At 53.1% G+C, this 27,290-nt stretch overlaps 2 protein-coding genes across 3 annotated transcripts in view; one reads left to right on the plus strand and one right to left on the minus strand.

Annotated features, from left to right (window-relative positions):
* Positions 1–27,290, plus strand: part of IFT172 (intraflagellar transport 172) — a 76,387-nt gene that overhangs the window by 45,381 nt on the left and 3,716 nt on the right. For both annotated transcript variants that reach the window (XM_077291975.1, XM_077291974.1), the window contains 23 exons: positions 1,500–1,620; positions 2,028–2,172; positions 2,349–2,438; positions 2,547–2,644; positions 2,789–2,924; positions 3,005–3,121; positions 3,194–3,336; positions 6,135–6,228; positions 9,407–9,471; positions 12,028–12,208; positions 12,287–12,396; positions 12,774–12,903; positions 15,201–15,299; positions 17,293–17,402; positions 17,754–17,817; positions 18,785–18,871; positions 19,143–19,259; positions 19,511–19,621; positions 19,736–19,855; positions 21,606–21,701; positions 21,811–21,870; positions 21,973–22,071; positions 23,225–23,378. In XM_077291975.1, coding sequence (XP_077148090.1) covers positions 1,500–1,620; positions 2,028–2,172; positions 2,349–2,438; positions 2,547–2,644; positions 2,789–2,924; positions 3,005–3,121; positions 3,194–3,336; positions 6,135–6,228; positions 9,407–9,471; positions 12,028–12,208; positions 12,287–12,396; positions 12,774–12,903; positions 15,201–15,299; positions 17,293–17,402; positions 17,754–17,817; positions 18,785–18,871; positions 19,143–19,259; positions 19,511–19,621; positions 19,736–19,855; positions 21,606–21,701; positions 21,811–21,870; positions 21,973–22,071; positions 23,225–23,378 — 2,547 coding nt within the window. The remainder of the gene's footprint in view (positions 1–1,499; positions 1,621–2,027; positions 2,173–2,348; positions 2,439–2,546; positions 2,645–2,788; positions 2,925–3,004; positions 3,122–3,193; positions 3,337–6,134; positions 6,229–9,406; positions 9,472–12,027; positions 12,209–12,286; positions 12,397–12,773; positions 12,904–15,200; positions 15,300–17,292; positions 17,403–17,753; positions 17,818–18,784; positions 18,872–19,142; positions 19,260–19,510; positions 19,622–19,735; positions 19,856–21,605; positions 21,702–21,810; positions 21,871–21,972; positions 22,072–23,224; positions 23,379–27,290) is intronic.
* Positions 23,809–27,034, minus strand: LOC143809018 (uncharacterized). Its single transcript, XM_077292195.1, has 4 exons — positions 25,993–27,034; positions 25,333–25,898; positions 23,984–24,045; positions 23,809–23,866 (listed from the first exon to the last, which is right to left on the minus strand). Exons 1-4 carry the CDS (start codon positions 26,888–26,890, stop codon positions 23,809–23,811), a joined length of 1,584 nt encoding a protein of 527 aa, XP_077148310.1. The 5' UTR covers positions 26,891–27,034.

Genomic DNA, 27,290 nt, shown 5'->3' on the forward strand with positions numbered 1-27,290 from the left:
GTTCAGGAACCTGCTCCAGAGACAGTGAGGGCACCAGACCTCTGATCTTACTTGATTATTGGGACTATAAAACTTTCAAACCACAAATCTAATCCAATTAAGGATTCCTTCACTGAGCTCAGTTTATTTATGTAAATATCCACTTATTAGACCATGCCTTGTTTCGTTTCTTTTGTGCATATGTTTGTTTCTTCATACCATGCCTGAGGAAGTGACCTAAGAAGCTGAAGTGTAATTAATTTTTGTTAGCCATTAAAATGTCTCATAACTACAAAATTATCTTGTTTTTTCCCCATGAGAGAATCATTATTGCATTTAGGTCAGACAGTTCTCCTTTGGTCTCATCTGACCAGAGCCCCTTCTTCCACGTGCTCGCTGTGTCCCCTTCATGGGACTTCTTACGCCTTTCGGAAATGTCTTCTTGCCCCTCTTCCATAAAGGTCAGATTTGTGGAGTATATGATTTAATAGTCGTCCTGTGGACAGATTCTTCCCCCTGATCTGTTAATCTCAGCAGCTCCTTCTCAGTGACCATCGGCTTCTCGGCTGCTCTCTAATCAGTGCTTTCCTTGTCGGGATGGCAGGTTAGGAGGTCGGCCATGTCTTGGGAGGTTTGCAGTTGTGCCATTCTCCTTCCAGTTTTGGATGATGGATTGATGCTCCGTGAGATGTTCAGAGCTTGGACTATTTTGTTATAACCTATCCCTGCTTTCCTCTTCTCCACAACTTTATCCCTGACCTGTCTGGTGGGCTCCTTGGTTTTCATGGTGCGGTTTGATCCCCAATGTTCTCAAACAAACCTCTGAGGTCATCACAGAAGATCTGTAGTTATACTGAGAAGGAATCACACCCAGGGGAAATGCAGTGTATTAATTATGTGACTTCTGGGGTGATTGGTTACTCAGGATTTTATTTAGGGGTATCTGACTGCAGGGGTTGAATACTAATGCACAATGTTCAGACTTATATTTTTACAATAATCAGTAAACCCTGTGTCATGTCCTTTACACGTCACACATACTTGTTACTTTGTCACAGAAAATCCCAATAAAATACATTTGTGGTGTAACATGAAAAATGTAGAAAAGTTCAAGAGGTGTGAATACTTTTTCAATGCAGTGTATGTCTGGATGCTTGTTCTGGTTTGTGGTGTTATGTATGTGCGCCCCTGAACCTCGCGGTCATTAGTGGGTCTCTGGCGATGGGCTGACCGTGTGGTCTCCGCTGTGGGCAGGTGACGGTTGCGGCTGCCTCTGTCGGTTGCGGCTGCCTCTGTCGGTTGCGGCTGCCTCTGTCGGTTGCGGCTGCCTCTGTCGGTTGCGGCTGCCTCTGTCGGTTGCGGCTGCCTCTGTCGGTTGCGGCTGCCTCTGTCGGTTGCGGCTGCCTCTGTCGGTTGCGGCTGCCTCTGTCGGTTGTGGCTGCCTCTGTCAGTTGTGGCATTGGTGGGGGGTACATTCTTCTCTCTTCTCGTCTCTTACCCGGGGTCTCCTGTGTTGTCAGCGGTGGAGCTGGCCCGTGTGGCCTTTCCTTCAGACGTCGTGAAGCTGGAGGAGTCCTGGGGGGATCACCTGGTGCAGCAGAAGCAGCTGGATGCGGCCATAAACCACTACATCGAGGCCGGGTGAGCACGTCAGCCATCGATCCCGGGGGCATATGAGGTGTTTGTGGGGGCGTGTCGTCGTTATCTGATTGGGGGTATGTGGGGGGGTTATATGATCGGGGGTGAGATGATCTGGGGATGTGGTGGGGTAATATTATCGGGTGTGGGGATGTTATATGATCCGGGTGTGGGGGCTTATATTATTGGAGGTGTGGGTGGTTATATGATCGGGTGTGTGTGGGGGTTATATTATTGGCGGATGTGGGGGGTTATATTATCAGAGGTCTGGGTTTATTACTGAGATTGAGGTGGATATAATATTGTGTGAGGATTCGGGGGGGATATTGTCTGGATTCGGGGGGATATTGTCTGGATTCGGGGGGATATTTTCCAGATTCAGGGGCCTTCTCACTGTTCCCTCCCCTCAGTTGCTTTATTAAGGCCATTGACGCTGCATTAGGCGCTCGGCAGTGGAGGAAAGCCGTCCAGATCCTGGAGCAGCAGGAGTCGCGGACGGCGGCTGACTACTACCTGAAGATCGGCCATCACTACCGCTCTGTACAGGACCACGAGGTCAGTACAGGACCACCCGGGGGTGCGGAACTGTGGGGGTCCTGTCCTTAAATCTGTATTCGAGATGTACAGCGCTGGGGCACACCCTGATACCCAGGGCCCCTACACACCCTGACACCTGGGGCCCCTGGACACCTGGGGCCCTGCACATTCTCACCCTGTGCGTCTCTTTCCAGCTTGCTGAGCAGATGTACATCAAGGCCGGGAGGAGCAAGGAGGCCATTGACATGTACACAGCAGCCGGCCGCTGGGAGCAAGCACACGCGGTTAGTCCTGGGTCATGTGTGGGTTCGCTGGTGGCCGCTGCTGAATTCAGGACTTCGGCTCTTGGGGCTCGGGGTCCGATCTGTCATCCCTCATGCTTTCCTTCATAGCTGGCCGTGAAATGCATGAACCCAGAAGACGTGTCCGTCCTCTACATCTCTCAGGCCAAGGAGCAGGAGAAGCAGGGGCACTACCGGGAGGCCGAGAGGTAAGAGGCCATCTATGGGGGACGGCGGTGGTCACACACCGCATCGGATACCGCCTGTGATGTTCTGTATATGAGGCCTTACTCATTGCCGCCGCCGCCCCGTGATCATTTGCCCCTTATTGTGTGTCTGTGGGCGGCGTACAGACTGTACATCACAGTGGATGAACCTGACCTCGCCATCGCCATGTACAAGAAGCACAATCTGCATGAGGACATGATCCGTCTGGTCAGCAGGCATCACCCGGACCTGGTGACGGACACCCATCTGCACCTGGGCAAGGTGAGTCTTCTGGCCGCAGCTCGCCTCTCGCCATACGGGCCCGCCGACATGTGGGTAACCTTCTTGCTGATTGTCTCCAGGAACTGGAGGCCGGGGGACGTCTGCGGGAGGCAGAGTACCATTACCTTAAGGCCAAGGACTGGAAGTCTCCAGTGAATATGTACAGAGCGGCCGATATGTGGGAGGAGGCGCACCGGGTAATGGGCCCCGCCATCTGGCTCCTTTATCCATGGCCTCATGCATGTGAATATAACACAACCCTATTGCAGGTGGCGAAGACTCACGGAGGGGCCAACGCCCAGAAACACGTCGCCTACCTGTGGGCAAAGAGCCTAGGAGGGGAGGCAGCGGTGAAGCTACTGACTAAATTCACCCTCCTGGAGACCGCCATCGATCACGCCACAGAGAACTGGTGAGTGCCGGGAGGTGGGCATAGCTGGTATGGGGAGAATGCCGGGGTGAGGGTGTGCAGGGGCGCACTGCCGGGGGGAGGGTGTGCAGGGGCGCACTGCCGGGGGGAGGGTGTGCAGGGGCGCACTGCCGGGGGGAGGGTGTGCAGGGGCGCACTGCCGGGGGGAGGGTGTGCAGGGGCGCACTGCCGGGGGGAGGGTGTGCAGGGGCGCACTGCCGGGGGGAGGGTGTGCAGGGGCGCACTGCCGGGGGGAGGGTGTGCAGGGGCGCACTGCCGGGGGGAGGGTGTGCAGGGGCGCACTGCCGGGGGGAGGGTGTGCAGGGGCGCACTGCCGGGGGGAGGGTGTGCAGGGGCGCACTGCCGGGGTGTGGGTGTGCAGGGGCGCACTGCCGGGGTGTGGGTGTGCAGGGGCGCACTGCCGGGGTGTGGGTGTGCAGGGGCGCACTGCCGGGGGGGAGGGTGTGCAGGGGCGCACTGCCGGGGGGAGGGTGTGCAGGGGCGCACTGCCGGGGGGAGGGTGTGCAGGGGCGCACTGCCAGGGGGAGGGTGTGTAGGGGCGCACTGCCAGGGGGAGGGTGTGTAGGGGCGCACTGCCAGGGGGAGGGTGTGTAGGGGCGCACTGCCGGGGTGAGGGTGTGCAGGGACACAATGCCGGGGTGAGGGTGTGCAGAGACACAATGCCGGGGTGAGGGTGTGCAGGGGCGCACTGCCGGGGTGAGGGTGAGGGTGTGCAGGGGCGCACTGCCGGGGTGAGGGTGTGCAGAGACACTGCTGGGGTGAGGGTGTGCAGGCACACACTGCCGGGGTGAGGGTGTGCAGGGGCGCACTGCCGGGGTGAGGGTGCGCAGAGACACTGCCGGGGTGAGGGTGTGGTGTGCAGGGACACACTGCCGGGGTGAGGGTGTGCAGGGGCGCACTGCCGGGGTGAGGGTGTGCAGGGGCGCACTGCCGGGGTGAGGGTGTGCAGGGGCGCACTGCCGGGGTGAGGGTGTGCAGAGACACTGCTGTGGTGAGGGTGTGCAGAGACACTGCTGTGGTGAGGGTGTGGTGTGCAGGGACACACTGCTGGGGTGAGGGTGTGCAGGGGCGCACTGCCGGGGTGAGGGTGTGCAGGGGCGCACTGCCGGGGTGAGGGTGAGGGTGTGCAGGGGCGCAGTGCCGGGGTGAGGGTGTGCAGAGACACTGCTGGGGTGAGGGTGTGGTGTGCAGGGACACACTGCTGGGGTGAGGGTGAGGGTGTGCAGGGGCGCACTGCTGGGGTGAGGGTGTGCAGAGACACTGCTGGGGTGAGGGTGAGGTGTGCAGGGACACACTGCCGGGGTGAGGGTGTGCAGGGGCGCACTGCCGGGGTGAGGGTGCGCAGAGACACTGCTGGGGTGAGGGTGTGGTGTGCAGGGACACACTGCTGGGGTGAGGGTGAGGGTGTGCAGGGGCGCACTGCTGGGGTGAGGGTGTGCAGAGACACTGCTGGGGTGAGGGTGAGGGTGTGCAGGGGGTGCACTGCCGGGGTGAGGGTGTGCAGAGACACAATGCTGGGGTGAGGATGTGGTGTGCAGGGGCGCACTGCCGGGGTGAGGGTGTGCAGAGACACTGCTGGGGTGAGGGTGAGGGTGTGCCGGGGCGCACTGCTGGGGTGAGGGTGTGCAGAGACACTGCTGGGGTGAGGGTGAGGTGTGCAGGGACACACTGCCGGGGTGAGGGTGTGCAGGGGCGCACTGCCGGGGTGAGGGTGCGCAGAGACACTGCTGGGGTGAGGGTGTGGTGTGCAGGGACACACTGCTGGGGTGAGGGTGAGGGTGTGCAGGGGCGCACTGCTGGGGTGAGGGTGTGCAGAGACACTGCTGGGGTGAGGGTGAGGGTGTGCAGGGGGTGCACTGCCGGGGTGAGGGTGTGCAGAGACACAATGCTGGGGTGAGGATGTGGTGTGCAGGGGCGCACTGCCGGGGTGAGGGTGTGCAGAGACACTGCTGGGGTGAGGGTGAGGGTGTGCAGGGGGTGCACTGCCGGGGTGAGGGTGTGCAGAGACACAATGCTGGGGTGAGGATGTGGTGTGCAGGGGCGCACTGCCGGGGTGTAGGTGTGCAGGGACGCACTGCCGGAGTGAAGGTGTGCAGGGGCGCACTGCCGGGGTGAGGGTGTGCAGAGTCACAATGCTGGGGTGAGGATGTGGTGTGCAGGGGCGCACTGCCGGGGTGTAGGTGTGCAGGGGCGCACTGCCGGGGTGTAGGTGTGCAGGGACGCACTGCCGGAGTGAAGGTGTGCAGGGGCGCACTGCCGGGGTGTGGGTGTGTAGGGGCGCACTTCCAGGGTGTAGGTGTGCAGGGGTGCACTGCCGGGGAGTAGGTGTGCAGGGGTGCAATGCTGGGGCGAAGGTGTGCAGGGGCGCACTGCTGGGGTGAAGGTTGGGCACTGCCAGGGTGAGAGAATGCAAGAGCAAGGGTATGCCCGCAGGGACTGCCAGGCCACTGCTGGGGTGAAGGTACTCCGGGGGGAGCACTGCTTGGGGCAGGAACCACTGCTGAGGCGAAGGTGTGCAGGTGGCATTGCTGGGACTAGTGTACGCAGGGGCGCACTGCCAAGGCGAGGGTACGTCGGGGGCACTGCCGGGGCACAGGGGCCACTGCCGGGGTGAGGTGCACAGGGGGGCACTGCCAGGGTGAGGGGCAGGCAGATGACATTGCCGTGGTGAGGGGAGGAACTATGCTGCATACACTGCACTATGCCATGGTCCTGGGTGGTGCTGGTATTCGGGGGTCTCAGGGTTGTGTCTTATTGACCCTCTTAATCCATCCTTTCAGCACATTTGACTTTGCGTTTGACCTCGCCCGACTGGCAATGAAAGAGAAACTCCCCGAGATCCATCTGAAGCACGCCATGTTCTTGGAGGACGAGGTGAGAGCGGGGTGACCTGTGAGTGCAACCGTTGGACCCACTATATACAGCTGACCTCCTGTATGTAGTGTGTGTATACAGGGTGCAGCATAAATGAGTACACGCTGTGGAAAGTAACATTTTACTGCTTTGCTTAACACAAAACATTTCCATAATATGCAGTGATGGCCAAAAGTGTTGGCACCCTTGAAATTTTTCCAGAAAATTAAGTTTACAACCCATGGCACTGTAGCTAATCTTCCTGGACATGGATGACAGGTAATAGATGAAAGGTTGCAATGTAGGGTAGTCCAGATGTTAGATAAGCCCCAATCAAGGTCCAAAGAAATTCAGTCTGTCCTGCAGGCTCGGGGGGCATCAGTGTCACAGCAAACTATCTTTCCATATGTGAGAGACCCCGGAGGACCCCACTGCTGACACAGATACAAAACAACTAGACTGCAGCTGCCAAAATCTATATGTGAGTAAGCCAAAAACCCTTCTGAGAAAGCATCTTGTGGACAGAGGAGACCAAGATGGAGCTTTTTGGTAAAGCACATCATTCTACTATTTACTGAAAATGGAATGAGGCCTACAAAGAAAAGAACAGAGTACCTACAGTCATATATGGTGGAGGCTCAGAAATGTTCTGGTGCCTTGACCGTGTGCAAGGTATGAAATCTGAAGATTAGCAAAGGATTTTGGGTGACAATGCAGTGCCCAGTGTCAGAGAGCTGGGTTTGTGCACTAGGTCATGGGTCTTCCAGTAGGACAATGTCCCCTTCAAGAAGCCCCTAAAGTGCTGGACAGTTCTGACGTAGCAGCAATGAGTCCGGATCTAAATCCCACTGATCACCTGTCTCAATCGCTGTTGGGAAAAGGTGAAATATGAGACCGGGAGCAGATTGTAAGAAGAGACGTCCAAGATCCCGGCGGAGGAAGAAGCTTGTGGATGGTTGTAGGAAGCGATGGATTGAAGTTACTTATTCTAAAGGGGGCGACCGAATATTATGGAGGGCGCCAACAATTTTGTCCGGGCCATTTTTGAGGGTTTGTGTAAAATTCTGTCCAATTTGCCTTTTTTTCCCTGTTGTTTTTTGTGATGTTCCAATACACAGAGGAAATAACCGTGTGTATAACAAAATGGGGAACTGTGATAATGTTCTGGGAGAAACACTTCATTTTCTGGGACAATATCGGGGTGCCAACACTTTTGGCCATGACTGTATGTAATATATAGCTGTGACATCCACACCAGTGCCACTCCTGCATGACTCGTCAGCCGATGCTGAGTGACTATTCGGTCTCCCTGTTTTATTCCTGGGACTTGTGGTTCTGGTCAGTCTGAAATGCATCCCTGTTAGTTCCCTGTTAGTTTGTCTTCCTTTCTACTGTCGGCGTTTGCAGTTTACAGCCCCTTGGGAATCCGTTCCCACTTAGCAGTTATATCTTGATGAGCCCTAGTGGTCATAACCTGACATGGCCCTGTTTGTCGTAACCTGACGTGGCCCTGTTTGTCGTAACCTGACGTTCCCTGGTGGTCGTAACCTGACGGGCCCTGTTTGTCGTAACCTGACGTTCCCTGGTGGTCGTAACCTGACGGGCCCTGTTTGTCGTAACCTGACGTTCCCTGGTGGTCGTAACCTGACGTTCCCTGGTGGTCGTAGTCTGATGTGCCCTGGTGGTCGTAACCTGACGTGGCCCTGTTGGTCGTAACCTGACGGGCCCTGTTGGTCGTAACCTGACGGGCCCTGTTGGTCGTAACCTGACGGGCCCTGTTGGTCGTAACCTGACGGGCCCTGTTGGTCGTAACCTGACGGGCCCTGTTGGTCGTAACCTGACGGGCCCTGTTGGTCGTAACCTGACGGGCCCTGTTGGTCGTAACCTGACGGGCCCTGTTGGTCGTAACCTGACGGGCCCTGTTGGTCGTAACCTGACGGGCCCTGTTGGTCGTAACCTGACGGGCCCTGTTGGTCGTAACCTGACGTTTGTCGTAACCTGACGTGGCCATGTTTGTTGTAACCTGACAGGCCCTGTTGGTCGTAACCTGACGGGCCCTGTTGGTCGTAACCTGACGGGCCCTGTTGGTCGTAACCTGACGGGCCCTGTTGGTCGTAACCTGACGGGCCCTGTTGGTCGTAACCTGACGGGCCCTGTTGGTCGTAACCTGACGGGCCCTGTTGGTCGTAACCTGACGGGCCCTGTTGGTCGTAACCTGACGGGCCCTGTTGGTCGTAACCTGACGGGCCCTGTTGGTCGTAACCTGACGGGCCCTGTTGGTCGTAACCTGACGGGCCCTGTTGGTCGTAACCTGACGGGCCCTGTTGGTCGTAACCTGACGGGCCCTGTTGGTCGTAACCTGACGGGCCCTGTTGGTCGTAACCTGACGGGCCCTGTTGGTCGTAACCTGACGGGCCCTGTTGGTCGTAACCTGACGGGCCCTGTTGGTCGTAACCTGACGGGCCCTGTTGGTCGTAACCTGACGGGCCCTGTTGGTCGTAACCTGACGGGCCCTGTTGGTCGTAACCTGACGGGCCCTGTTGGTCGTAACCTGACGGGCCCTGTTGGTCGTAACCTGACGGGCCCTGTTGGTCGTAACCTGACGGGCCCTGTTGGTCGTAACCTGGCGTGGCCCTGTTTGTCGTAACCTGACGTAGCCTGTTGGTCGTAGCCTGATGTGCCCTGGTGGTGATAGCCTGATGTGCCCTGTGTTGTCAGACCCTGTGTCTCAATGGATAGTCCTGACTATGGCTTCGGCTTTTTTACTGATGTTTCTCCTGCCTGACCATTTTGTACCTCATGGTTATGACCCGACTGTCTGACTTATCTTCTTGCCAGCTTGCACCACCTGTTAGCGTCTCGCCTCGTGGCCCTTGCCCAGGGGTCCCTTTGTGAATCCAGATCCCTGTTCATGGGGGTAAAGAGTGAAGGTTGGAGCAGTCCCTGGGATTTCAAAAACAGGAGTAGCTAAGATTGTTCATGGCAGCCATCATTAGAGCTGCCAGGTGACCACAATCCATGGCCCTGTGATAAATCCGGGAGACACTGACCTGCTGTATATTACTTCCCGATATAACCAGGGTACGACCCGAGGGTGGGCAGGATGTCTCCAGGTGGGCTCTGTGCTTCATGTTGCCTGTGTGGGCTCTTGTTAGCCAGGCAGTTGCTCAATGGTGACAATTTTCTTATACTTTTAAAGGGAAAATTTTCAGAAGCCGAAGGTGAATTTGTTAAAGCTGGAAAACCCAAAGAAGCCGTTCTGATGTAAGATGGATACTCCCATCCTCTGCTGCCCCTGCTGTGCCTCCTCCCCTCTACTGTATCATTGTGAGATCCTCCTACCCCTGAGATCCTCCTACCCCTGAGATCCTCCTACCCCTGAGATCCTCCTACCCCTGAGATCCTCCTACCCCTGAGATCCTCCTACCCCTGAGATCCTCCTACCCCTGAGATCCTCCTACCCCTGAGATCCTCCTACCCCTGAGATCCTCCTACCCCTGAGATCCTCCTACCCCTGAGATCCTCCTCCCCTGACATCCTCCTCCCCTGACATCCTGCTCCCCTGACATCCTCCCGTTGGTAGCACCCGTTGCGCTCTGACTGCCAGGGTTACGCCCAAACTTATCATAATCTCCTCCTTCAGTTTGCTATACGTCTTGGCATCTTGCAGGGCAAGGTCGTAGTACACTTTCTGCGGTTCCCCATTCTCCACCAGTTGTAGAGTTTGGGCTCTTTGGAAGCCACATGGATATGCACAGGCACAGGGTTTTTATATCAAAAGTTTGTCCATCATAAACTTTATAGCTCCAAAACAAAAAACTCTTTTCTCCAGCACAAGTGAATAACATAAATAGACCCTTCTTCAGGGAAAATGTGGCAGCATTAGCTCAAGTATATGAAACGCACTAAACACACCTCATCTCCAGCGTAACTCCACTCTGCTGAGCTAACCCAGCTGCTGTTATTAGGCCTGTAAACACCAGGCTGGATTATGGGAGCGACCTTTCCCACCCAGACTCTTTTGGTTGCTCCAAAATCTTAGACCCAAAATCCAGTCATATTAAAACCCTCTTTGTAACCTAGTGTTACTGGTACAGATTTTACATTAGTGAGCCAACCACCTCAGTGACACATTTCTGCCATCCAGGATGTTACCTCCTGCGTTTTTGCATATTATATCGTCCTCTCCTGATCTTCCACCTGTCTCTGCCGTGATGTTTTCCTTCTGTGATCTTCATCTTGTCTCTGCCCTGATATCCTTCTCTCCTGGTCCTTTTCCTGTCTCTTCCCTGATATCCTACTCCCCTGATCCTCTTCCTGTCTCTCCCCTGATGTTCTTATCCCCTGAACCTCTTCCTATCTCTTCTCTGATATTGTCCTCTTTCCTGATATCATCCTCTCCTGATTCTGTTCTTGTCTCTGCCCTGATATCATTTCTCTCCTGATCCTCTTTCTGTCTCTGCCCTGATAATCTCTTCTCCTGATCCTTTTCCTGTGTCTGTCCTGGTGTTGTCCTCCCTTGAGCCTCTTCCTGTTTTTGCCTCGACATCGCTTCTCTTCCTGTCTCTTCCCAGATATTGCTCCTCTGTGTGTGTTTCTCTGATATTGGTCCTCTTTGTTTCCTTCTCTATCACTCTTATTTGTGTCCTTCTCTATCACTCCATTTGTGTTCTCCCCTGATATCGCTCCTCTGTGTGTCCTCCCCTTATATCGCTCCCTTTGTATCTTCCCCTTATATCGCTCCCTTTGTGTCCTCCCCTGATATCGCTCCTCTGTGTATCCTTCCCTGATATCACTCCTCCCCGATCCTCTTCCTGTCTTTGCCCTGATATCGGTCTGGTTTGTGTCCTCCTCTGATACCGCTCCTCTCGGTATCCTTCCCTGATATCACTCCTCCCTGATCCTCTTCCTGTCTTTGCCCTGATATCGGTCTTGTTTGTGTCCTCCTCTGATATCGCTCCTCTGTGTATCCTTCCCTGATATCATTCCTCCCCGATCCTCTTCCTGTCTTTGCCCTGATATCGGTCTTGTTTGTGTCCTCCTCTGATATCGCTCCTCTGTGTATCCTTCCCTGATATCATTCCTCCCCGATCCTCTTCCTGTCTTTGCCCTGATATCGGTCTTGTTTGTGTCCTCCTCTGATACCGCTCCTCTCGGTATCCTTCCCTGATATCACTCCTCCCTGATCCTCTTCCTGTCTTTGCCCTGATATCGGTCTGGTTTGTGTCCTCCTCTGATACCGCTCCTCTCGGTATCCTTCCCTGATATCACTCCTCCCTGATCCTCTTCCTGTCTTTGCCCTGATATCGGTCTTGTTTGTGTCCTCCTCTGATATCGCTCCTCTGTGTATCCTTCCCTGATATCATTCCTCCCCGATCCTCTTCCTGTCTTTGCCCTGATATCGGTCTTGTTTGTGTCCTCCTCTGATACCGCTCCTCTCGGTATCCTTCCCTGATATCACTCCTCCCCGATCCTCTTCCTGTCTTTGCCCTGATATCGGTCTGGTTTGTGTCCTCCTCTGATACCGCTCCTCTCGGTATCCTTCCCTGATATCACTCCTCCCTGATCCTCTTCCTGTCTTTGCCCTGATATCGGTCTTGTTTGTGTCCTCCTCTGATATCGCTCCTCTGTGTATCCTTCCCTGATATCATTCCTCCCCGATCCTCTTCCTGTCTTTGCCCTGCTATCGCTCCTCTTTGTGTCCTCGTCTGATATGGCTCCTCTCTGTGCCCCCTCCTGAGATCACTCCTTTTGTGTCCTCGTGGCCCTTGTGGGTCCCCAGCTTCGGCCCTCTCAGGACAGGTGTGATCCCTCTCTCAGGTATGTCCATAACCAGGACTGGGATGCGGCTCAGCGGGTGGCCGAGCTGTATGATGCGGACAGTGTGGGGGATGTGCTCGCGGGTCAGGCTCGCTTTGCCTTTGAGCAGAAGGATTTTCAGAAGGCAGAGGCGTTCTTGCTGCGTGCGCAGAGACCGGAGCTCGCGGTGAAGCATTATAAGGTAATGTGTCAGATGACGGACTGATGGGAGCCAGGATTGAGTGCGCGCTCTGCTGACCTGTTTCTGGCTTCGACACAGGAAGCGGGCATGTGGAGCGATGCCATCCGGATCTGTAAGGAGTATGTGCCGGCTCTTCTGGAGCAGCTGCAGCAGGAGTACGAGCGGGAGAGCGTCAAGAAGGGCGTCAGGTCAGAGTCTTCTACTTACAGTGACCAGTTATCACAGGCACTGACCCAAATCAGTCCCCATAAATGAAGGGAGCACTCGCTTGGCTGAGTGTACACATACGGATATGTAGATGTATGCCCCCGTCCTCAGGTGTATGGCGGGGGCGCAGCATCCCCTCTGATACTAGATGCCCCCAGAGGGATTGTCAGGTTGCTATATGATGTATTAAGTTTTCTTTTCCTTTACTGACTTCCTATAATGTGTAGACCTCCCTTGTAGTAAATGTCAGTCCTTGCCCTGCTGTTGTACAGGGATGAGGAGTGTATGTCTGAGGTTTCCTCCTTACAATGGTGTAATCTTCATTCTGTCCACGTTCTGTATGTTCTCCCCCCCACAGGGGAGCGGAGGCCTTACTGGAGCAGGCCCGGGAATGGGAGCAAGCGGGAGAATTTGCCCGGGCTGTAGACTGCTATCTGAAGGTGAAAGACCTGGACAATGCGGAACTCATGGAAAAATGCTGGATGAAGGTACAAGACCGGCTTTGGTTCCTTCACCATCAGATACTGCACGTTGGCTTTGCACATATTTCTTTAGTAGTCACACACTTCTCCACTTTTTCTGGCTAAAACTACATAAAAATATGTATCAATAATTTTGATGGAGTGTCTGTCCTGTAGAGCTGGAGTCTGGCAGATAGATGTTCTGTGGTTCTTCATCAGTAGACTCTGGTGAATAGATGTTGCGTGCTTCCTCACAGGTCATCTCTCGTGATTAGATGTTAGGTGGTTCTTCATCAGTAGGCTCTGGTGAATAGATGTTGCATTCATCCTCACAGGTCAGCTTTCGTGAATAGATGTTAGGTGGTTCTTCATCAGTAGGCTCTGGTGAATAGATGTGTGCATCCTCACAGGTCGGCTTTCGTGATTAGATGTTAGATGGTTCTTCATCAGTAGGCTTTGGTGAATAGATGTATGCATCCTCACAGGTCAGCTCTCGGGAATAGATGTTAGGTGGTTCTTCATCAGTAGGCTCTGGTGAATAGATGTGTGCATCCTCACAGGTCGGCTCTCGTGATTAGATGTTAGATGGTTCATCAATAGGCTCTGGTGCTTCATCAGTAGGCTCTGGTGAGTAGATGTTGCGTGTATCCTCTCAGGTCAGCTCTCGTGAATAGATGTTAGGTGGTTCTTCATCAGTACGCTCTGGTGAATAGATGTGTGCATCCTTACATGTCAGCTCTCGGGAATAGATGTTAGGTGGTTCTTCATCAGTAGGCTCTGGTGAATAGATGTGTGCAACCTCACAGGTCGGCTTTCGTGATTAGATGTTAGATGGTTCTTCATCAGTAGGCTTTGGTGAATAGATGTATGCATCCTCACAGGTCAGCTCTCGGGAATAGATGTTAGGTGGTTCTTCATCAGTAGGCTCTGGTGAATAGATGTGTGCATCCTCACAGGTCGGCTCTCGTGATTAGATGTTAGATGGTTCATCAATAGGCTCTGGTGCTTCATCAGTAGGCTCTGGTGAGTAGATGTTGCGTGTATCCTCTCAGGTCAGCTCTCGTGAATAGATGTTAGGTGGTTCTTCATCAGTACGCTCTGGTGAATAGATGTGTGCATCCTCACATGTCAGCTCTCGGGAATAGATGTTAGGTGGTTCTTCATCAGTAGGCTCTGGTGAATAGATAATGCGTTCATCCTCACAGGTGAGCTCTCGTGAATAGATGTTAGGTGGTTCTTCATCAGTAGGCTCTGGTGAATAGATGTGTCCATCCTCACAGGTCAGCTCTCGGGAATAGATGTTAGACCACCTGTGGTTCTTCATCAGTAGGCTCTGGTGAATAAGTGTGTGCATCCTCACAGGTCAGCTGTCGGGAATAGATGTTAGGTGGTTCTTCATCAGTAAGCTCTGGTGAATAGATGTGTCCATCCTCACAGGTCAGCTCTCGGGAATAGATGTTAGACCACCTGTGGTTCTTCATCAGTAGGCTCTGGTGAATAAGTGTGTGCATCCTCACAGGTCAGCTGTCGGGAATAGATGTTAGGTGGTTCTTCATCAGTAAGCTCTGGTGAATAGATTTTGCGTTCATCCTCACAGGTCAGCTCTCATGAATAGATGTTAGGTGGTTCTTCATTGGTCTGCTCTGGTCAATAGATGTTGTGTGCTTCCTCACAGGTCTGCTCTGGTGAACATATGTTGAGTGAATCTTAACCGGTTTGCTTTGGTGTATAAATGTTGGGTGCTTCCTTGCAGTTTTGTCCGATGGATAGATGTCCAGTGGATCTTTACCGGTTGTCTCTGATGGATAGATGTTGGGTGGTTCCTCACTAAGCGACTTTGGGGAATAGTTGTCAGGTGGTTCCTTTGTAGGTCGGCTCTGGTGGATAGATGTCAGGTAGTCCCTGATTGGTTGGCTTTGGTGAATAGATATCAGGTGGTTCCTCACAATTCTGCTCCAGTGGATAGATGTTGGGTGGTTCCTCACACGTTTGCTCTGGTGGATAGATGTCGGGTGGTTTCTCAACAGTCGGTTCTGGTGGAAATATGTTGCAGATTTCTTCTCCTGTTGTCATTGATGTTGGGTGATGTCCTTTTCAGAATTTCTGGTCCTTGTAGATGGGTCTTGTCCTTTAGTAATTTGGCTGTTTGTAGGGATGTCCATGATGGCCTCTTGTCTGATGTCTCAAATGTTTGATGTATGTATATTGGCTGCAGGACCCTGATCTGCTCGTCGCTCCTTTTCCTCGTGTTTGCTCTCATGTTGCCTCGTGGACATGTTATATCACTGGTAAAACTTGATAGTTCAAATTCTTTCATCTTCCAGGCTGCAGAGTTATCCATCAAGTTCCTGGTTCCCAGTAGAAGTTTGGAAGTGATTCATGTAGTTGGGCCCAAATTGGTCTCTGCTGGAAAACACAATGCGGTAAGGAGCCTCTGCTCAGAAATCATCAGTTCTCAGAGACCAGAGAGTGTGTGTATGTATATACAGAGTCCGGTTATGAAGCCACGCCGATTGTGAATCAAATTCTCCTGCTGTTGTGCAAATTGCACAGACAACAGGTAGGAATGATCGGCAATTAGCAAGACAACCCCTATAAAGGAGTGGTTCTGCAGGGGGGTGACCACAGACCATTTCTCTGTTCTCATCCTTTTGGGCCATTGTTCACTTTTGCATTTTGTCATTGTTGTCACCCCTAGATGTACTGTACAGTAGCATGAGGCGGTGTCTACACCCCTCAAAAGTTGCTTGGGTAGTGCTGCTCATCCTGGATGGCACATCAATGCGATCTGTGGCAAGAAGGGTAACTGTGTCTGTCACCACAGTGTCCAGAGCATGGAGCAGATACCAGGAGATGTGGAGGGGGCCGTAGGAGGGCAACAACCCAGCAGAAGGGCCGCTACCTTTGCCTTTATGCAAGGAGGAGCAGTGCCAGAGCCCTACAAAATTACCTCCAGCAGGCCACTAACATCCATGTGTCTGCCCAAGCTGTCAGAAACAGCCTCCATGAGGATGGTATGAGGGCCCGACATCCACAAGTGGGTGTTTACAGCCCAACACCGTGCAGGATGAATGGCATTTGCCACCAAATTTGGCAGACTTGATATTGGCACCTTGTGCTCTTCACGGATGAGAGCAGGTTCACACTGAGCACGTGACAGACGTGATAGAGTCTGGAGACGCCATGGAGAGCGATCTGCTGCCTGCAACATCCTTCCGCATGACCAATTTAGCAATGGGTCAGTAATGGTGTGGGGTGGCATTTATTTGGAGGGCCGCACAGCCCTCCATGTGCTCGCCAGAGGTAGCCTGACTGCCATTAGGTACAGAGATGAGATCCTCAGACCCCTTGTGAGACCATATGCTGGTGCAGTTGGCCCTGGGTTCCTCCTAGTGCAGGACAATGCCAGACCTCATGTGGCTGGAGTGTGTCAGCAGTTCCTGCAAGATGAAGACATTGAAGCTATGGACTGGCCCACCCATTCTCCAGACCTGAATCCGATTGAGCACATCTGGGACATCATGTCTCGCTCTATCCACCAACGTCACGTTGCACCACAGAGTGTCCAGGAGTTGGCGGATGTTTTAGTCCAGGTCTGGGAGGAGATCCCTCAGGAGACATCCGCCGCCTCATCAGGAGCGCATGCCCAGGCGTTGTAGGGAGATCATACAGGCACATGGAGGCCACACACAATACTGAGCATCTTTTCCTTGTCATGAGGCATTTCCACTGAAGTTGGATCAGCCTGGAATTTGATTTTTCACTTTGATTTTGATCATTCCAACTCCAGACCTCCGTGGGATATTAGTTGTGATTTACGTTGATAATTGTTTAATATGTTTTATTGTTCTCAACACATTCTACTATGTAATGAAGTCTAAGGGGTAACGTTTCTCCTTATGGAGAGTGACATACCAGCTGGCTTGTCAAGGTAAGGAGGCTTATTCACCGTGCAATGCTCCTCTGGGAAATTAAATATGCAAATTGCCTCTTCTGAGAAAAAGAGGGCTTAAACTCTATAGCAAGCCAGCTGGTATGTCACTCTCCATAAGGAGAAACGATACCCCTTAGACCCCAGTCCAGAGCCTGTCTCCTAGCCAAATCAGTTCTCATGCTTCGCACTGACGAGGGCCAACAGCCCGAAACACAGTGTGTGCGAATTGAGATACTCATTTGGCTTTTACCCTAAGTCATATTGCACGACTCGTTAAAGGGTTGATTGTGACTTGTAGGATCGCTGCTTCCAACAGGTGGCGCTATAGAGTTAAGTTCTCTTTTGCTCAGAAGAGGCAATTTGCACTATGTAATGAATAAAGATTTACAACTGGAATATTTGTCCTCTACAGTTCTCACAGTGTAGGTGATTGGCCTGACTGCAAATAACCCTTCTTTCTTTCCCGCACTCACTACTATCAGGCTGCTGAGCTGTATCTGAACATGGACCTCATTAAGGAAGCCATTGATGCCTTTATAGATGGAGACGAGTGGAACAAAGCCAAGAGAGTGGCCAAGGAGCTGGACTCCAGGTGTGGTGGAGAATGGGGGCAGGGACAGGAGAGTGGGGGCAGGTGAGTGGGTGGGGAGTGGGGGCAGGGATGGGTGAGCGGGTGGACAGTGGGGGCAGGGATGGGTGAGCGGGTGGAGAGTGGGAGTAGGGATGGGTGAGGGGCTGTAAACTGGAGGCTGGGACAGTTAAGGTGTCTAGAGTGGGGGAAGTGATAGGCGAAGTGGTGGAGGATGGGTGAGAGGGTGGAGAATGGGGGCACGGACAGGTGAAGCTTTCGTTGAGGAAACGATCAAGGATGTGAGTAGTGGGGGTGGTAATGCGCCTATAGTCCCTTCCTGCCCGCCACAGTCTGATCTTATTTTCCGTTCAGGTATGAACAGTATGTAGACGAGAGATATAAAGATTACCTGAAGAACCAGGGAAAGGTGGACTCGGTGAGATCATAATCACATGCGCCCCAAATGTGCAACCACCATTCTGTCTGTGACACATTTTCCCCTATCTCTCTCGCTGATGTCCTCTCCTCCTCTTTCGCTCTTGCTCATGTCCCCTCCTCCAGTATCGCTCTCGTTGACGTCCTGTCCTGCTCCTCCCTTTTCTTAGCGCTTGCTGATGTCTTCTCCTCCTCCCTCTTCTTTCCCTCTCGCTGATGTCCTCTCCTACCTCTTCTTTCTCTCTCGCTGACGTCCTCTCCTCCCTCTTCTTTCTCTCTCGCTGACGTCCTCTCCTCCCTCTTCTTTCTCTCTCGCTGACGTCCTCTCCTCCCTCTTCTTTCTCTCTCGCTGACGTCCTCTCCTCCCTCTTCTTTCCCTCTCGCTGACGTCCTCTCCTCCCTCTTCTTTCCCTCTCGCTGACGTCCTCTCCTCCCTCTTCTTTCCCTCTCGCTGACGTGCTCTCCGCCCTCTTCTTTCCCTCTCGCTGACGTCCTCTCCTCCCTCTTCTTTCCCTTGCTGATGTCCTCTCCTCCCTCTTCTTTCTCTCTCGCCGACGTCCTCTCGTCCCGCTTCTTTCTTTCCCTCTCGCCGACGTCCTCTCGTTCCTCTTCTTTCCCTCTCGCTGACGTCCTCTCCTCCCTCTTCTTTCTCTCTCGCTGATGTCCTCTCCTCCCTCTTCTTTCCCTTGCTGATGTCCTCTCCTCCCTCTCGTCCCGCTTCTTTCTTTCCCTCTCGCCGACGTCCTCTCGTCCCGCTTCTTTCCCTCTCGCCTACGTCCTCTCGTCACGCTTCTTTCCCTCTCGCCGACGTCCCCTCGTCCCGCTTCTTTCCCTCTCGCCGACGTCCTCTCCTTTCTCTTTTTTCCCTCTCGCCGACGTCCTCTATTCCTTCTTCTTTCCCTCTCGCCGACGTCCTCTCCTCCCGCTTCTTTACCTCTTGCTGACATGTCCTCCTCCTCTGTCTCCAGCTTGTCGGTGTTGATGTTATGGCTGCGTTAGACTTGTACGCTGAGCGTGGCCAATGGGAGAAGTGCATAGACATCGCTGGAAAGCAGGTGAGGAGAATGGGGTCACTAGTACCTGTGATTTGGCATTGGACTTCCTACACACAGAGGAGGCCCGATCCCTCCGAACACGGGATGGGGTGGGGGAGGGAGTCCCGATTCCTCCGCACACGGTGGGGGAGGGAGAGTCCCAATCGTTCCGCACACGGGGGGGGGGGTCCCTATCCCTATCCCTATCCCTATCCCTATCCCTGACAGACATATGTCAGCAACAAGGGAGGACTGTGTGGAGTGTACGGTACTGACCTCGCACCTCTTACAGAATTATAAGGTTCTCCACAAATACGTCGCCTTGTTTGCTACTCATCTAATCAAGGATGGAAACTGGGAGAAAGCACTCGCCCTGTACGTGCAGCACGGAGCTCCCGCCAATGCCCAGGTACAGTACAGTGAAGATCTCCTCCATGTACCAGATCCCGCACCACGAACCTCGCTCTCCGTGTTCCCACTGTCTCACGCGTTCATCCTCTCCCGACCCCTGCACTCTCGCGGTCCCTGCCCCTGTGCTTTCCCTGCCCTCACTCCCTTTGCGCTCTTGCGGTCCTCGCCCCCTGTGCTCTCGCTCCCCACCTCCTGTGTTCTACCTGTCCTCTTTTTCTCCCACCATCTTTGATGCTTATTTTTGTGCAGAACTTCAATATTTATAAGCGAATCTTCATGGAGCTGGTGAACAGTGAAGGAATGAACCATGCCGCCGTCTACCACACGTGGGCAAACCTCCGCGACATGCTGTACAACTTGGTAAGACTGCTGGGGTTTGCCGTACGCTATATGTGGAGGGGTTGTCTCATCTCTGGGTACAGCTCCACAACTGCAGCATCTCTTCACGTCCTAGCAGTGTCTTCTCATTGACAGTGCGACAATCTGGTGAAGTCCAGTGAAGTGAACTCTCCGGCGCACCAGGAGTTCCAGCAGATGATGCTGATCGCTCATTATCACTCTACCCGCTCCGCAGCACAAGGAGTCCCGCAGCTGGTGAGATGCCGACCTCTGTGCAGTCACTGGTTTCCCTTCCCCTGTTCTCCTGCATGGCTTCCCTCATTCTCCCTGCCCAAGTTTCCCCTTTGCAATGCTTTCCCACTCTCTCCCATTTTCATTCTTTCCTCACTCTACCTCTTCCCTTCTAAGTTTTCCTCTTTTCCCCGTTCTCATTCTCGTTTTCCTTTCTCCCCATTATACCTTTCTCAGTTTCCTCCTTCCCCTGCTCTTTTTCCTCCCACACTACCTTCCCTTTTTCCATTTTCCTCCACTCTCCTCTCTGTTTCCTCCTTCCTCCATTCTCTCTGTTTCCTCATCCCTACCCTCCTCCTTCTTCCTTCCACTGCTCTACTTCCTGGTTTCCTCCTTCATCTTTCCCCTGTTCTACCTTGTACCGCTTTCCTTCCCCATTTTCATCCCTCGCTCTCCCTTCCCTGTTGTTCTTCTCTTTCCTCAGTTTCCTTCTACCCACACTCTCTCTTCCCCAGTTTCTTCCTTCCCCTGCTCTCTTCCCCGTTTTTCTCCTTCCGCCCTGCTCTACTCATTCCTCAGTTTCCTTCTTCCCCCACTCTCCCTTTCCCAGTCTCTTCCTTTCCTGGCTCTCCCTTCCAGAGTTTCCTCCCTTCCCCAACTTCCCCTTTCCCGGTCTCATTTTCCCATTCTGGTTCCCCGCTCTCCTCCTTCCTCCACGCTCTCCTTCCAGGTGCTCTCCTTCCAGGTTTCCTCCTTCCTCCATGCTCTCCTTCAAGGTTTTCTCCTTCCTCCACGCTCCCCTCCTTCCTCCCCTTCTTTCTCCATGCTCTCCTTCAAGGTTTCCTCCTTCCTCCACGCTCTCCTTCCATGCTCCCCTCCTTCCTCCATACTATCCTTCCAGGTTTCCTCCACACTCCTTTCTCCTTGCTCTCCTTCCATGCTCTCCTCCTTCCTCCACGCTCTCCTTCAAGGTTTCCTCCTTCCTCCACGCGCTCCTTCCAGGTTCTGCTTTTCCCATTCTGGTTCCCCTCTCCCCTTCTTTTTCCACACTTTCCTTCCAGGTTTCCCCCCTTTCTCCATGCTCCCCTCCTTCCTCCATGCTCTCCTTCCAGGGTTCCTCCACGCTCTCCCTCCTTCCTCCACGCTGTCCTTCCATGCTCCCCTCCTTCCTCCACGCTTTCCTTCCAGGGTTCCTCCACCCTCTCCCTCCATGCTCTCCTCCTTCCTCCATGCTTTCCTTCCAGGGTTTCCCCCTTTCTTCATGCTCCCCTCCTTCCTCCACGCTCTCCTTCCAGGGTTCCTCCACGCTCTCCCTCCTTCCTCCACGCTGTCCTTCCATGCTCCCCTCCTTCCTCCACGCTTTCCTTCCAGGGTTCCTCCACCCTCTCCCTCCATGCTCTCCTCCTTCCTCCATGCTTTCCTTCCAGGGTTTCCCCCTTTCTTCATGCTCCCCTCCTTCCTCCACGCTCTCCTTCCAGGGTTCCTCCACGCTCTGCCTCCTTCCTCCACGCTGTCCTTCCATGCTCCCCTCCTTCCTCCACGCTCTCCTTCCAGGTTTCCTCCACGCTCCCCTGCTTCCTCCACGCTGTCCTTCCAGGTTTCCTCTTTCCCCGCTCTCCATCTTTGTCGCGTTTTCCCCCTGCAGCAGTCTCTTATCTGTTTTCCCTGATTAATCTCATTCCGATGGAAACGTTGTCCTGTTTTCATGTACGTATTATTTTGCTGCATGAATAAATGCTGTTTGTTTTTTCTGTGCCGTGGTGTTCAATGTCAGGACGTGGTAGCCGCTAAGCTGTGCATCTCCTTGCTGCGTCACACAGATCTCCTCCCTGCAGACAAGGCTTTCTATGAGGCTGGACTGGCCGCTAAGGTAATAACTCCTCCATGCCTGGGAGCGGACAGCTTCTTATGACCACATAGGACACGTTCTCTGCCTCAGAGTCTTTGTATCTCCATCTTCTTTATGCTTTCTCCTGCAGGCAATGGGATGGGAGAACTCGGCTTTTATCTTTTTGAACAGATTTTTGGATCTGGTAGACGTAAGTGATAGCCACATGTTGTCATCTATGTCCCGGCTGCTGAGGCCGGGAGGGAAAGTGTGCTGGCTCCTAGTATATCGGATCACCTTGTATCCTCCACAGGCCATCGAGGAGGGGAGTCTGGACGCCCTCGACCACTCAGATTTTCAGTCCACAGATATTCCCTTTGAAGTTCCTCTTCCCGCAAAGCAGCACATTCCGGTGAGAGCTTCTCATCCCGCCGCTGTAGACGGCCCGTCTTCACCTCATCCTACATTGCTCATCTCCATCTTGTGTCTGTCCTTCCCTCACCCTGTCTTCCTACACGGCCCGTCTCTTCCCTCACCCCGGTCACCCTGTCTTCCTACACGGCCCGTCTCTTCCCTCACCCCGGTGACCGTGTCCTTCTACACGGCCCGTCTCTTCCCTCACCCCGGTGACCCGGTCCTCCTTATACGGCCCGTCTCTTCCCTCACCCCGGTTCTCCTTATATGGCCCGTCTCTTCCCTCACCCCGGTGACCCGGTCCTCCTTATACGGCCCGTCTCTTCCCTCACCCCAGTGACCCGGTCCTCCTTATACGGCCCGTCTCTTCCCTCACCCCGGTGACCCGGTCCTCCTTACACGGCCCGTCTCTTCCCTCACCCCGGTCCTTCTGCACGGCCCGTCTCTTCCTCACCCCGAAGACCCGGTCCTCCTTATACGGCCCATCTCTTCCCTCACCCCGGTGACCCGGTCCTCCCACACGGCCCGTCTCTTCCTCACCCCGGAGACCCGGTCCTCCTTATACGGCCCATCTCTTCCCTCACCTCGGTGACCCGGTCCTCCCACACGGCACGTCTCTTCCCTCACCCCAGTTACCCGGTCCTCCTTACACGGCCAGTTTCTTACCTCACCCCGGTCCTCCTTACATGGCCCGTTTCTTCCCTCACCCCGGTTACTTGGTCCTTCTATGCGACCCATCTCTTACCTTACGCTGGGGATTCTGTCTTTTTACACTACCCATCTTTTACCTCACCGTGCTGACTCTGTCCTTCCATGTGGTCCGTCTCCACTGTTCCCTGGTGACCCGGTCCTCCTTATACGGCCCATCTCTTCCCTCACCCCGGTCCTCCTTACACGGCCAGTTTCTTACCTCACCCCGGTCCTCTTTACATAGCCCGTTTCTTCCCTCACCCCGGTTACTTGGTCCTTCTATGCGACCCATCTCTTACCTCACGCTGGGGATTCTGTCTTTTTACACTACCCATCTTTTACCTCACCGTGCTGACTCAGTCCTTCTATGTGGCCTGTCTCCACTGCTCCCTGGTGACCCTGTCCTTCTACATTGTCTCATCTCCACCTTGCTCCTTCTCTGTTTCACTTCCTTCTTGCAGCTGGAGAAACGAGAGGAGGTGAGAGAATGGGTGCTGGCCGTCTCCATGGACCAACGAGTAGAGCAAGTCCTCCCAGTCGATGAGAGGGGCGTTTACGAGGCTTCATTGGTTGCTGTGAACAGTGGGATCCGGTCTCTGCCTTGTGTGATCACAGGTGAGGGGAGCAGTCATTAGATAGCTGTCCCTCCCCCATGACCACTCTGAGGTCTCCTCGTTCCTGACACCGAGCTGTGGGGATCAGACTGCAGCCATATCAGTTACATCCACCAACTATGTATTTTTGGAGCAGGTCAGAAAATGAGGCAAGTACAAGCCTCGAAGAGTAACAGCACATGACAAATTACACATTGGCCAAAATGCAGAAGCCATGTGTGAAAAATTAAGTACACCCTTTCTGCATCTATAGAATTGAAGAGGGTAAGTATCAGAGGGATGTCCAGTGTGAACACCGCTACATGAGGCAGGCGCGTCGCACAATGGCCAGGAGGAAAGATGTCAGCCCTGATCTTAGAGAAGCTGTTGCTGCCCATCAGTACCTGAAGTGGATGTCTAGCACAGCCACTGTGACCAAATTCATTGTTAGGTCAGCCCATGTTCTGCTCAGAGAGATTGTGAAGAGTCCAGACGGCAGCTGCCTCATCTCTACAGAGAGATGCAGATGCCCTGAACCTGGCCTCCAGCTCATATCGGGAAACTTGGGAGGGATCTCCGGGTGGCCCAACACAGCGCTGGGACCGGTGCTGTATGCCTACTACTTACCTCCGACGCTGGTGCTTCCCATCGTGTCCGCAGATGCAGTGACCAGGACAGGCGGCCATGAACTCAAAGGTAAAGCGATCGTGTTACGGGGTAATCTGGATTACGTGACTCATCAGAGGCTGGACGGCACAAGGTGCGACTACTGGGGCCCCATTAATACTGTGCAGAAGTCATTGGGCCAGGGTAGCACAGTGGCAGAGAACATTAAGAAAAGGACACCACATATTGATGAGCCACCCAAATTATCAACAAATATACAAACGTTTATTGGGTAACACGGACAACGGTAAGAAAACAAAAAGCCGGATTACTCACCGGTAATGCTCTTTTAATGAGTCCACGACAGCACCCCACATGAGAGAGAGGGATCCGCCCCATAGGAACAGGAAACCTACAGAATAAAAGGAGGCGGTCCCCTCTCCTCCTCAGTTTAGTTTACAGAGTACAAAAAGGGAACCGCAAAAGCTTTAGTATTAATTCTTATTCAGCAAAATATCTTAAACTCTATACAACCATTATTTGTGAATTTAAAAGGAAGAGCTGTGCATAATTTAGGGAGGGTAGTAAATGGGTGCTGTCGTGGACTCATTAAAAGAGCATTACCGGTGAGTAATCCGGCTTTTTACCCTTCGCCACGACAGCACCCCACATGAGAGATTTTCAGAGATTCATTATTTGGGTGGGATTACTGTACTAAGAACAGCTCTACCAAAGGTCAGATCAGAAGTTGCAGATAGATCAAGTCTATAATGGTTGTAAAAGGTAGAAGGTGTAGACCAAGTTGCGGCCTTACATATTAAATGGATCGGTACATCCGCTTGTTCCGCCCAGGAGGAAGCCATGGCTCGTGTTGAGTGCGCTTTAATACCCGCTGGAGGAATCTCGCCTTTTGACGTATAGGCCAAGCAGATAGCATCTCTGATCCATCGAGATATGGTAGCTCTCGTGACCCCATGTCCTTTCTTGTGGCCCTGAAAGGAGATAAACAGAGCCCTACTCTCCCTCCATGTCTGACACCTTTCTATATAGGTCAGAATGGCTCTTCTGACATCTAAGGTGTGGAATTTATGCTGTTCTGGAGTTACAGGTGAATCAAAAAAGGAAGGGAGAAATATCTCTTGGGACCTGTGGTAGGTGGACGCTACCTTAGGGAGGTATGAGGGGTCTGGTTTTAGGACTATCCGATCATGGAATATCAGTAAGAAGGGTGGGTCTACTGATAGGGCCTGGATGTCGCTAACCCGTCTAGCTGAGGTTAGGGCTACCAAGAGGGCTACTTTATATGTCAGGATTTTTAAAGGTATTGAATCTAGTGGCTCAAATGGGGAGCTGGTTAAGGCCTCTAGTACTAGATTTAAATCCCACAGAGGTAGACGGGGAATATGGACCGGTTTACTACGTTCACAAGATTTTATGGTTGAACTAATGGATTCCATTTTGAAGGTATGATTACGCAGGAAGGTGTTTAATCTCTTGAGGTTTATGATGGTTCTAAATGAACCATCAGGCTTATTGATCAAGAATAAAGGGGAATAGAACCCCTTCCCTTCTTGATCCTGGGGAACTTCTATCAGGACTTTTTTAGACAGAAGAGATAGGATCTCTGATTCCAGAGCCCTTTGTTGGTCTTGACCTTTTGGAGATGTTACTATAAAGGAATCCCAAGGGATTCGGTCAAAATCCAATTTTAGGCCGTATTGTACAATGTCCAGAATCCACTGGCTGGATGTTATTTGTTCCCATCTGGGGAGGAAGAATTTTAATCTGCCGCCTACCTCCTGGTTAGCGGTATTTGCGTTTCGGGTTATGGGACCCGCTAAAAAAGGCACCTTTTTGCTTCGGGTCCTTCGACTCCCATCGCTCCCTTTGTTCAAACGGCTTGTTCCTGGTAAAGGGACGTCTTTTGAAGGCTCTCCTGTAGGATGGAAGATACTGGTTAGGGAAGCCTTTTTTCCTTTCTCCTGCTTTACTCAGGAGCTCATCCAGCGCTTTTCCGAAAAGAAACTCACCCTGGCAGGGGATCGCACAAAGTTTTGCTTTGGCCTGTGCGTCCCCTTTCCAGTTCTTTAGCCAGAGTGCTCGCCGGGCTGTGTTCACTAGGCCGGCTGACCTGGCTGCTAGGCGTAGCGAATCCACAGAGGCATCAGCCAGGAATGCTACTGCTTCTTTGATTAGAGGGAATTTCGGTAGGATTGACTCTCTCGAAGTTCTACCTCTAATCTGTTCCTCCAGTTGCTCCATCCACACTAGTAGTGACCTCGCAGTGCAGGTGCTAGATATGGCGGGCCTGAATGCCCCCGTGTTGGCTTCCCACGACCTTTTTAGTAAAGCTTCCGCTTTACGGTCCAGCGGGTCTGTCAGGACTCCTGAATCCTCCACCGGTAAGACCGACTGTTTGGTTGTGGAGGCTACAGCGGCATCCACCTTTGGCACCTTCGACCAGGTATTTAGCTCCTCGTCGCTGAAGGGATAGCGTCTTTTAGAGGATGATGGTAGAAACCCTCTATTTTGCTTATCCCACTCTTTTTTTACTATTTCTTTAATAGTTTTTATGACGGGGAAGGACCTACGTTTCCTCTGTCCTAACCCCGCGAACATGATGTCCTGAGCCGATTTACTTTCTTTCTCATCTGAGCACCCCATCGTGCTTCTGACAGATTTTATTAAATTGTCCACACTGCTGTTGGGAAGACAAAGTCCCCCTTCAGTCTCGGATGAGCTCGGCTGGGATTCCGCTTCGCCTGAGGATATACATACGTCCTCTGACTGTGAACTGACCGGAGATTTGGACCTACTAAGCTGACGGGTACTGGTGGTACTAGTCTGCGCCAACCCCTGCATTTCTTCCCGGATCATAGCTCTGACATCTGATGGAGTCATTATGTTTTCCTGCCGTAAGGTTTGCATGATACACTCCGAACACAGTTTTTTAACATAATCATCCGGGAGGGGCTGTGTACATAAAGCACATTCCTTGTGCTTGGATTTGTGTGTCCTTTTCTTAGTCTAGGAAAGATACAGGAGGAACATATATCAGCATATAGGAAGAGACTCTTTCAAAAACTCACCCAGTGAAGCTGACAGGTACCGGTTCTGGAGGCGGATTTCGTTTGGTGGTAGAACCCTTCTCTGGAGGTCGACCACCACTCTTTGTGCTGCTCCTAGCGCTTCTCTCCTTGCTAGGAGAACGCTGTTGCACTGCGGGCAAGTGCGCATCGTCGGCCGGTGAAGCCATCTTACACACACCGGCCCGACGCTAGCGCTGCATTTTTAAATCTGCCACCCATTCTCCTGCCTCCCCGGACCA

Source organism: Ranitomeya variabilis, chromosome 2 (assembly GCF_051348905.1).
Source record: "Ranitomeya variabilis isolate aRanVar5 chromosome 2, aRanVar5.hap1, whole genome shotgun sequence".
In the NCBI taxonomy this organism is placed as follows: domain Eukaryota; kingdom Metazoa; phylum Chordata; class Amphibia; order Anura; family Dendrobatidae; genus Ranitomeya; species Ranitomeya variabilis.

Coding starts and splice junctions, on each gene's coding strand:
- LOC143809018 (XM_077292195.1), bottom strand. CDS start 26,890: ATGCAAACCTTACGGCAGGAAAACATAATGACTCCATCAGATGTCAGA. Junction 25,899..25,992: donor TTGTGCGATCCCCTGCCAGG/GTGAGTTTCTTT, acceptor TCCATCCTACAG/GAGAGCCTTCAAAAGACGTC. Junction 23,867..23,983: donor GGGAAGCACCAGCGTCGGAG/GTAAGTAGTAGG, acceptor ATCTCTCTGTAG/AGATGAGGCAGCTGCCGTCT.